At 47.5% G+C, this 11399-nt stretch overlaps 1 protein-coding gene across 1 annotated transcript in view; it reads left to right on the forward strand.

The window, feature by feature from the left end:
* The window catches only part of Zfhx3 (zinc finger homeobox 3), a 243173-nt gene extending 234133 nt beyond the window's left edge, over positions 1–9040 (forward strand). Inside the window, exons 10-11 of the mRNA XM_029564419.1 lie at positions 1–3269; positions 7053–9040. The exon at positions 1–3269 is cut by the window's left edge and continues 27 nt beyond it. Coding sequence (XP_029420279.1) covers positions 1–3269; positions 7053–8794 — 5011 coding nt within the window. The 3' untranslated portion in view covers positions 8795–9040. The remainder of the gene's footprint in view (positions 3270–7052) is intronic.
* Positions 9041–11399: the final 2359 nt, after the last annotated feature.

Raw genomic sequence — 11399 nt, forward strand, 5'->3', positions numbered from 1 at the left:
ACTTCCTGTGGCACCCCCCCAGCCAGCTTCCACACCAGCCATCCCTGCGTCAGCTCCGCCCATCACTTCACCCACCATCGCCCCTGCCCAGCCCTCTGTGCCTCTCACGCAGCTCTCCATGCCCATGGAACTACCCATCTTCTCACCGCTGATGATGCAGACAATGCCACTGCAGACTTTGCCAGCTCAACTGCCCCCTCAGCTTGGCCCTGTGGAGCCTCTGCCTGCCGACCTGGCCCAGCTGTACCAACATCAGCTCAATCCAACCCTGCTCCAGCAGCAGAACAAGAGGCCTCGTACCAGGATCACAGATGACCAGCTCCGAGTCCTACGGCAGTATTTTGACATTAACAACTCCCCCAGTGAAGAGCAGATCAAAGAGATGGCAGACAAGTCCGGCTTGCCCCAGAAAGTAATCAAGCACTGGTTCAGGAACACTCTCTTCAAGGAGCGGCAGCGTAACAAGGATTCCCCTTACAACTTCAGCAATCCTCCTATCACCAGCTTGGAGGAGCTCAAGATAGACTCCCGGCCCCCATCACCAGAACCCCAAAAACAGGAATACTGGGGAAGCAAGAGGTCTTCGAGAACAAGGTTTACTGACTACCAGCTCAGAGTCCTCCAGGACTTCTTTGATGCCAATGCCTATCCAAAGGACGATGAATTTGAACAACTCTCTAATTTATTGAACCTTCCAACTCGTGTCATAGTTGTGTGGTTTCAAAATGCCCGGCAGAAGGCCAGGAAAAATTATGAGAATCAGGGAGAGGGCAAAGATGGAGAGCGGCGTGAGCTTACCAATGATAGATACATTAGAACGAGCAACTTGAACTACCAGTGCAAAAAATGTAGCCTCGTGTTTCAGCGCATCTTTGATCTCATCAAACACCAGAAGAAGCTGTGTTACAAGGACGAGGATGAGGAGGGGCAGGATGACAGCCAAAATGAGGACTCCATGGATGCAATGGAGATCCTTACCCCCACCAGTTCCTCCTGCAGCACCCCGATGCCCTCGCAGGCTTACAGTGCCCCAGTACCATCAGCCAATACAGCTCCCTCTGCTTTCTTGCAGCTCACAGTGGAGGCCGATGAACTGTCCACTTTCAATTCAAAGGCAGAGGTGAGTGATGAGAAACCAAAGCAGGCTGACCCTCCCAGTGCACAACCAAACCAAACCCAAGAAAAGCAAGGACAACCAAAGCCAGAGGCACAGCCGCAAGACCAGCCCGAGCAGAAGACAAGTACACCCCAGCCGAAGCTTCCTCAGCTGGCTGCCCCACCTTCCTTACCACAGCCTCCTCCACAAGCACCCCCTCCGCAGTGCCCCCTCCCCCAGTCCAGCCCCAGTCCTTCTCAGCTCTCCCACCTGCCTCTCAAGCCCCTCCATACATCAACTCCTCAGCAGCTGGCAAACCTACCTCCTCAGCTAATTCCCTACCAGTGTGACCAGTGCAAGCTGGCATTCCCATCCTTCGAGCACTGGCAGGAGCATCAACAGCTTCACTTCCTGAGTGCACAGAACCAGTTCATCCACCCCCAGTTTTTGGACAGGTCGTTGGACATGCCTTTCATGCTGTTTGATCCCAGTAACCCACTTCTGGCCAGCCAGCTGCTCTCGGGGGCCATCCCTCAGATTCCAGCCAGCTCAGCCACTTCTCCTTCAACACCAACCTCCACGATGAACACTCTGAAGAGGAAGCTGGAGGAAAAGGCCAGCGCTAGCCCTGGTGAGAATGACAGTGGGACGGGAGAAGAGCCTCAGAGAGACAAGCGTCTGAGGACAACAATTACGCCAGAACAGCTGGAAATTCTCTACCAGAAGTACCTACTGGACTCTAATCCAACTCGAAAGATGTTGGATCACATTGCACATGAGGTGGGCTTGAAGAAACGTGTGGTGCAAGTCTGGTTTCAGAACACTCGAGCTCGGGAAAGGAAAGGACAGTTCCGGGCTGTGGGTCCAGCGCAGGCCCACAGGAGATGCCCTTTTTGCAGAGCACTCTTCAAAGCCAAGACTGCCCTCGAGGCTCACATTCGGTCTCGGCACTGGCATGAAGCCAAGAGAGCTGGCTACAACCTGACTCTGTCAGCCATGCTCTTAGACTGTGATGGGGGACTCCAGATGAAAGGAGACATTTTTGACGGAACTAGCTTTTCCCACCTACCCCCAAGTAGTAGTGATGGTCAGGGTGTGCCCCTCTCTCCTGTGAGTAAAACCATGGAGTTGTCCCCCAGAACTCTTCTCAGCCCTTCCTCCATTAAGGTGGAAGGCATCGAAGACTTTGAAAGCCCCTCCATGTCCTCAGTGAATCTGAACTTTGACCAAACTAAGCTGGACAATGACGACTGTTCCTCTGTCAACACGGCAATCACAGATACCACAACAGGAGACGAGGGCAACGCAGATAATGACAGTGCAACGGGAATAGCAACTGAAACCAAATCCTCTGCGCCCAGTGAGGGGTTGACCAAAGCAGCAATGATGGCAATGTCCGAGTATGAAGATCGGTTGTCATCTGGTCTGGTCAGCCCAGCCCCGAGCTTTTATAGCAAGGAATATGACAATGAAGGTACAGTGGACTACAGTGAAACCTCAAGCCTTGCAGACCCTTGCTCCCCGAGTCCTGGTGCGAGCGGGTCTGCAGGTAAATCTGGTGACAGCGGGGATCGACCTGGGCAGAAGCGTTTTCGCACTCAGATGACCAATCTGCAACTAAAGGTCCTCAAGTCATGCTTTAATGACTATAGGACACCCACTATGCTAGAGTGTGAGGTACTGGGCAATGATATTGGACTGCCAAAGAGAGTTGTTCAGGTCTGGTTCCAGAATGCCCGGGCAAAAGAAAAGAAGTCCAAGTTAAGCATGGCCAAGCATTTTGGTATAAACCAAACAAGTTATGAGGGACCCAAAACAGAGTGCACTTTGTGTGGCATCAAGTACAGCGCACGGCTGTCTGTACGTGACCATATCTTTTCCCAACAGCATATCTCCAAAGTTAAAGACACCATTGGAAGCCAGTTGGACAAGGAGAAAGAATATTTTGACCCAGCCACTGTACGTCAGTTGATGGCTCAACAAGAGCTGGACCGGATTAAAAAGGCCAATGAGGTCCTTGGACTGGCAGCTCAGCAGCAAGGGATGTTTGACAACGCCCCTCTTCAGGCTCTTAACCTTCCTACTGCATATCCAGCACTACAGGGCATTCCTCCTGTGTTGCTCCCCAGCCTCAACAGCCCCTCTTTGCCAGGCTTTACTCCATCCAACACAGGTGGGTTCTCCTCCAAGTGATTATTTTCAGCATTCAGTAGACACTCAGTTTTGTAATGTGGTTACCAAATCCTCTGAGTGCTGGGCAGGTGGGAAGCTTGCTTCTCTAGTTACCTAAAAGCAACAATGTCGATTGCAGTTCCCGTCTACTGGGTATTCTCACTGGCAAATGTGTACATGGATTCTTTGGCTTTCCAGTCCAGGGATGGGAGTGCCCAGTTCAAAGTAGCTCCTCTGAAACTACTCTCATGCCCTGTGGTCAGTACCACAACCAGGGTGTTGCTAAGAAAGACAAAAAGTCAAACCCCGCAGTACTGTGATCTCACCTAGCTGTCTTCTAAATCTGTTCCGGACCTTGTGGAAATGAGTTGGCTTGAGAGAATGTAAATTGACCCTTTGCTTTCACACCTCAGTCCCTTTTCAGAAGCTGCTGTGGTCAGTCTACATGCAAGAAGCAGCTCTGATTGGGCAGGGGGTCCTTCCTCCATGGGTTCTTTTCTAGCCAGAACAGTGGCTATGTTAGTTTCTAAGGAGATGGCCTCTCTGTTTAAATTCACTGATCAGGAATCTTATATTGTACAATGTAGTTTGGACATGAATGCATTTAATCTTCAGACAAAATTACTAATGTACAGTTCAGGGATCTGCAGTCACCCTTTCATTCCCTCTCACCCATTTACAGTGATAAATACTTGCTGCTTTTATGTTCTCACTTAATAGGGAGTTTTGGAATTCTTCCTACAAGCCTTTTTTTGTTTCTCTTCCTCTATCTTCACCCATCCATCCTTCTTAATTCTCCAGGGTCCTGTGAGGATTAGGCACAAACCAGAAATCAACAGCCTGTGCTAAGTAGCACACACCAAAAGATGGGCCCTTCCAGTGCTGCTTTACCTTCCCAGAGGTGGAAGCTGCACTGCTGCTGCCCACAGCAGTCCTAGCTGAATTAATTCCAAGTTCTATCATTTTGGTGGTTTTAACAGAACGTGCAGCTACTGCACGCACTCCTCTCAGTTTCTTAGGCAAAGAAAGCGTCAAGGAATAAAAGTTTTTTGCCTAAGTGTACTGCCACAGAATGACGCAAAAGCCAACTAAACATAAGCCAAGAAACTGTGGAAAGTGGCCAGGCACTGAATTATTCTTGTAGTCCAGGACATTAACAGAGGGACTTGGGAAGGCCCAACATGTAGTAGTGTGGAAAGGGAGAATGAAGGCTCAAGAGATAGCCCGGTGGGTAAAAGCATATACTGGGCAGATATGAGAGAGACCTTGCCTCAACAAGGTGGAAGGTAAGAACTGACTCCAAAGTTGTCCTTTGACCTCCACACACATGCACAGTAGCACATGCATGCACACACATACACACAATAATGATTTTTAAGAAGTAGAATTAGAATGTCTGATATATTCCCCTTGTTTTACAGATGAGAAAACTGAGGCCCAGAGAGGTCAAGACCATTCAGCAAGCTAGGGTAGGAGCCAGAGCTCCACCCAGGCCTCCGGGCTCCCAGTGCTATGTGCTCTTCCACAACACCCAATATGAGCCAGTCAGTCAACAGGTATATGTTTAGTGCTACTCAGGTTTTGACCACATAGAGTGGACTAGAGATAGAAAGCTATGCCCTGCACTACAACAGCCAAACGTGCCCCAGTTAACCTCACCTTAAGTACTGCAGCTCTTGAGAACCTTGGATCTGGAACAGGAGGGAAGCAACCTGTGTTTATCAAGCAGTTCACTATAGGCCAGGCCCAATGCTAAGCTCTTTTCACATGGTCATTCATTTAATCCCCACAACCTTCTACTGCAGAAAGCTGAGGTTCTAAGAGGTCTACTAACAGACCAAAGGCCACACATCTGATGTGTGTCAGCATAATCCATACAAGGTCAGTCTCAGTTTCAGGAGAGGGTGGAGTACTGATCTTACAAATCAGAAAACCAAGGTCCCAGAAATAGTGTTAAGAGTATATTGAGCTACTTTATCTAGTATGGCTAGTACAAAGCTTGGTAAACAGAAGGCTTTCAATAAATGCTTCTTAAAATCTTGGCTCTCTTGGTATTCCATCAGTCACATGCACACAAACACAGTGTCAGTGTAAGGCCTTCTGACCTTGAATCTTTCACTTAAAAGTGTGAAGCCATGGGTATGGGGAGTTCGTAGACATTCTTATTTGGCTCTGGCTCCAGACCTCAAAGCTGAAACAGACCTACTGCTACACAGAAGGACTCATGCCCTGAACTTAGAACTCATAATCCCCTGACTCTGCCTCATTTGTGCCAGTTTAGCCAACAAGTCTTTTGAACTTTTCTCAGTAGTCAGCCATATCTTACCTGGTTCTGGTCTCTAATGTACACAGAGAAAACTGTACAAGTCACTCTCAGTGGCTCCTTTCTGCTTTTTAAGAGTGTATTTTGGCTGTCTAGAACTAATGCTTTCCTGGGATTGGCAACTTAAAGCAACTCTGCTCCTTTCTTCTGGAATATAGAGGTTTTGATAGTCCACTGAACACTATACTGTATATGAACCCGAAGTCAGCTTAGTCTTTACCCAGCTCTGGGCTTCAGAGTGTGTGTTTTTTTATGAGGATATATTTCATGCTGTACGTTCTGGGAGAAGGTAAAATACTGAAGGACTGTAAGAGTTTTAACATTTTGATGTCCTGTGATACACTGTCTAGTTTTTCCAAGGTCTGTTGCTTGTTCTTAGCATTTTATATCATTCAGAGGACTTTGCTTCTCTCCACTACATGCTGACTTACCACAGCTGAAGCTTGGTATACCACCTACAGCAATACCCTTTTCCATCACTCTGGAACCAGGCTTCATGTCAGATAGAGCTGTGGAGCCAGGAGGCTCTTGGGCCCTGGGGTAGGTAAACTTTTTGCAGGTAGTTGATAGATGAGGGTTGAGAAAGGTCAAAGATAGATAGGGCTGTACTTTATATGGATCTAGTTGACAGTCCATGACTACTGATCAACAAAAACAGAGTTCGTGTTAGGATAGGCTCTGGTTTTTGAGAATGAGGGTGTCCCCTCAGGCATCTGCAGCCCCACTGGCCCTTTGTGTTTCATCACTCAGAGGCAGGAGGTGGTGATAGTCTTATTCCACAGACTCATTGATGCAGATCAGCTGAACTAAGGCACTGGAGCAATTTTCCCTGAAAGGGCTGTTTCTCTTCCCAGGCTCTTCCTCTATTCTCATTCATCTTCTCTATGCCCTCCCTCTTAAGGCATCTGCTCAGCTGCAGCCATGGAGGATGATGGAGAACACAACGTTTTTGTTTATTTGTACGGTGTGGCCTTGGGGCCTTGCTAGGCGTCTTGTTTTGGATTTCTTCTACAGACAACTTCTGGTGTGGCCTCATGGCTGTACTAGTTCTGTGGCACTTTGATGAAGGACGTTGGCTCAAGTGAGTCCCAGCAGCAGAAGCTAGCTCAGGGGCCTCCAGGTTAATCTGTACTGGGCAAAGTGAATGGTGTCTTTGTCTGCACAGCAAAGGAAAGGGTGAACTACTGAGTGTTGATACTGGGCAGGAAGGTGCTGGAAGTTTACCTGAAGAGGGAAGTATGGACACTGACCCAGGACTGGGTCCTGATTAATATACTTAGTCAGCTGACTCTGAGCACGGCAGGATACATCTGTTGACAGCACTGGTTTTGAGAGGATCCTTCCGGTTTACACCTTGACAGCTAAGACTCTGTGCTACTGACACAGGTAACACATCTTGAGTTTCAGCCTCACCACCCTAGACTGACCCGTGATTTCTCTTTGTGTCTCCATTCCTTTTAGCTTTAACGTCTCCTAAACCGAGCTTGATGGGTCTGCCCAACACAACAGTACCTTCCCCTGGCCTCCCCACATCTGGATTACCAAATAAACCGTCCTCGGCATCGCTGAGCTCCCCGACCCCAGCGCAAGCCACCATGGTGATGTCCTCTCAGCAACCCCCGCAACCCCAGCAGCAGCAACAGCAACAGGTGCAGCAGCCTCCACTGCCGCCAGCAGCCCAGCCGTTACCCACTCCACAACTACCACCACAACAGCAACGCAAGGACAAAGACAGTGAGAAAGGAAAAGAGAAGGAAAAGGCACACCGAGGGAAAGGGGAACCCCTGCCTGTCCCTAAGAAGGAGAAAGGAGAGGCCCCGACAGCCGCTACAGCCACCATCTCAGCGCCACTGCCGGCCATGGAATACGCAGTGGACCCTGCTCAGCTGCAGGCCCTACAGGCAGCCTTGACTTCAGACCCTACAGCATTGCTCACGAGCCAGTTCCTTCCTTACTTTGTACCAGGCTTTTCTCCTTACTACGCTCCCCAGATCCCTGGTGCCCTGCAGAGCGGGTACCTGCAGCCTATGTACGGCATGGAAGGCCTGTTCCCGTACAGCCCTGCACTGTCGCAGGCCCTGATGGGGCTGTCTCCAGGCTCACTACTGCAGCAGTACCAGCAATACCAGCAAAGTCTGCAGGAGGCAATCCAGCAGCAGCAGCAGCGGCAAATGCAGCAGCAGCAGCAGCAAAAAGTGCAGCAGCAGCAGCAGCAGCCCAAAGCAAGCCAAACCCCAGTCCCCCAGGGGGCTACTTCCCCAGACAAAGACCCTGCCAAAGAATCCCCCAAACCAGAAGAGCAGAAAAATGCCCCCCGTGAGGTGTCCCCCCTCCTGCCGAAACCCCCAGAAGAGCCAGAAGCAGAAAGCAAAAGTGCGGACTCCCTCTATGACCCCTTCATTGTTCCAAAGGTGCAGTACAAGTTGGTCTGCCGCAAGTGCCAAGCGGGCTTCGGCGATGAGGAGGCGGCGAGGAGCCACCTGCAGTCCCTCTGCTTCTTCGGCCAGTCAGTGGTGAACCTGCAAGAGATGGTGCTTCACGTCCCCACCGGCGGCGGCGGCGGTGGCGGCGGCGGCGGCGGCGGCGGCGGCGGCGGCGGCGGCGGCGGCGGCGGCGGCGGCGGCGGCGGCGGCGGCGGCGGCGGCGGCGGCGGCGGCGGCGGCGGCGGCGGCAGCGGCTGCAGCTCGTACCACTGCCTGGCGTGCGAGAGCGCGCTGTGTGGGGAGGAAGCTCTGAGTCAACATCTCGAGTCGGCCTTGCACAAACACAGAACAATCACGAGAGCAGCAAGAAACGCCAAAGAGCACCCTAGTTTATTACCTCACTCTGCCTGCTTCCCCGATCCTAGCACCGCATCTACCTCGCAGTCTGCCGCTCACTCAAACGACAGCCCCCCTCCCCCGCCGGCCCCGCCCTCCGTGCCCCCCCACGCCTCCAGGAAGTCTTGGCCGCCCTCGGGCTCCCGGGCCTCGAAGCCCGCTCCTTTTCCTCCTCTCTCCTCATCTTCAACGGTTACCTCAAGTTCATGCAGCACCTCAGGGGTTCAGCCCTCGATGCCAACAGACGACTATTCGGAGGAGTCTGACACGGATCTCAGCCAAAAGTCCGACGGACCGGCGAGCCCGGTGGAGGGTCCCAAAGACCCCAGCTGCCCCAAGGACAGTGGTCTGACCAGTGTAGGGACGGACACCTTCAGATTGTAAGCTTTGAAGATGAACACTCACAGACAAATGAATTTAAATAAAAAATTAATAACAAACCAATTTCAAGAATAGACTAACTGCAATTCCAAAGCTTCTAACCAAAAAAACAAAAAAACAAAAAAAACAAAAAAAAAAAGGAAAAAAAAAAAGCGTGGGTTGTTTTCCCATATACCTATCTATGCCGGTGATTTTACATTGTCTTTTTTTTTTTCTTTTAATATTAAAAAAGAGGGGGAAAAAAAAAAACAAAAACCCTAACCCTGTTACATTGTATCCTTTTAAAGGTACTATTGGTCTGGGAAACAGAAGTCCACAGGGCCTCCCTAAAGTCGTTGGAGCTTAAACCCCTTGTATATTTGCCCCTTTTCAATAAATGCCCCACCTTGATAGCACAGAGGAGCCCGGCACGCACTGTATGGGAAAGCACTCCACCTTATTACAGTTCTAAATTTCTTGCTGTCTTAGCATTCAAATACCAATGGCTAAAAGAAAAAGAGAAACGTAATGTCTTTTTATTCTCAGGTCAATCGCTCACACTTTGTTCTGTTTTCAGAATCATTGTTTTATATATATTATTTTTTCCTGGGTTTTTTTTTTTTTTTTTTTTTTTTTTTTGGTTCCAGAAGATTTTGTTTTGTTAATTTTAAAAAAAGGGCAAAAAGTATTCGAGAAAAACAATGTGAACTGCTTTAGCTTTCTGGGGATTTTTAAGAATAGCTTCTCTGCTGAAGCCAGTTTCAAGGGGAAGAGTTAAACACTCCCACTTTCAGAAAGAAAAAACCCCACACACAAAGAGTGTTGAGGACTTGTAGCTTAAAAAAATAAGTTTTAAAAACTGACTTTCTATATTTATGATAGGTATGACCATTTTTGGTGTTGAGTAGACTGTTGAATTGGAAATGAACTGAAGCAGTATGGTAGACGTAAAGGGAAATCAACCCTTCTGTGTACATTTAGCTGTTTGTATGGTCCAGCTGACAGCTCATTGGCTGTGTCTTCATCCTAGCAGATAGATTGCAGTCCGTTGATTTGCCTAAGCTTCTCTCCCATTCCTTTAATTCCACTCTGCTTCTTCCTCCAAACTCCTGTCCTCTAGTCTCCCACTTAAGGTAGCTGCCTTGGTTTCTTGAAGGGTAGCTACAGAATTATTTTATAAAAGTAAAAAAAGAATTTCAAAGGATTCTAGGGGTCATTAGGATCCTCACAGATTGTTCTTGGTTGGGGAGTCAGACTTTTTAGAGGCATGTAATTCTAGTCTCCTATGTCTGGTAGCCTTGTGTATTTGCTTTTTACTTATTCTTCCTTTGATTTTTCTTTGTGCCCTCTCTCTCTTCCTCTCCTTGTCCCGTGGATTCTTCAATATTCTTTTCCAGAACAAAAGCATTTGTTTAAGTATGTGTAATTGGGGTTGTGTGCTTTTCTTTCTAAAAAAGTTTTTGGCTAGAGATTTTGTTTTTGTGTTTGTGTCTTTTCTTTCCTCTTTCAGAAGAAGAAATGTCATGCTTTAAATAAAATCCAAAGACACACCCTTTCACTGCTCATGTAGAAAAAAAAGGGAAAGGGTTCTTGTTACTTGAGAATTTGTTTCTGATTTATACAAACACTTAGTTTAATAAAAGAAAGAGTAAAAGGAAAGATTTCCCAGGTTATTATGTGCTTCTTCTGTAAGCAGAGGGGCAACTGTTAATGACAATTCCAGATACCAAAAGACGCATTTTTACTTCAAAGTTTTGTCCTTGTGTTAGGCAGTCTGAGTGGGTGAGTGATCCAGAGTGCAGCCAACAGAGAAGCAGACAGCAGTGTACAGAAGCAAGAGAGGAAATGCGTGTGTGCTGAGCACTTGTGTTTGTTTTGTTAATGCGCATATTCCTGTAACACAATGCAACACACACCCTTTGTCATCTTAAAAACAGTGAACTTTGAAAGAAAAACTTTGTGCTGCTAAAATATAGGTTTTGAAGACAAATAGATGCTTTGCTGTTTCACGTTCATAGCCAAATATCAACAGATATAATCTCCCTTGCCCCCAAGTATGAAGTCCTTCTTTCTTCCTTCATTCTCTTCCTTCTGTTTCAAAAGGGAACTTTGAAGACTGTGAATACAGGTTCCATTGGCCACCTTTGGGCTTCTTTCCCCAGTGCTGAAGCCACTTACTGACTTTGCAAAAGACTGGAGCATTCCAAGATCTGAAAATGGATTTCTTTTTTCTTTTTCTTTCTTTTTTTTTTTTTTCTTTTTTAGCCGGGACTATTTTTATGAATTTGTTTTAGTTGATGAAAGAGTAGATCCTGAACTGTTGTACATATTTCTAACTAGGCTGATGCACAGTGCAAATTTCTTTTTAATTTTTTAAAAGTAGAAATACTAAAAACACCATCCTAACTATTCATATCAGTATCCAGTTGTAGCATAAGGTGTCAGAGACAAGTACGCAAAACATTTACTGTTTTAAATAGCTATTTCCTTTTAACGAGAATTCTTGTATTTCTCCTTGTGTTTTGAGATGAACATTTTTAAATTTTAAAGTTGTACAGTTTTTTGTTTCCCATTATTTTATCTTGTTTGTAACTCTATGAAATATATATATATATATTTTTTGCCATTT

Source organism: Nannospalax galili, unplaced genomic scaffold, assembly GCF_000622305.1.
Source record: "Nannospalax galili isolate Female #2095 unplaced genomic scaffold, S.galili_v1.0 scaffold56, whole genome shotgun sequence".
Classification (NCBI taxonomy): Eukaryota; Metazoa; Chordata; class Mammalia; order Rodentia; family Spalacidae; genus Nannospalax; species Nannospalax galili.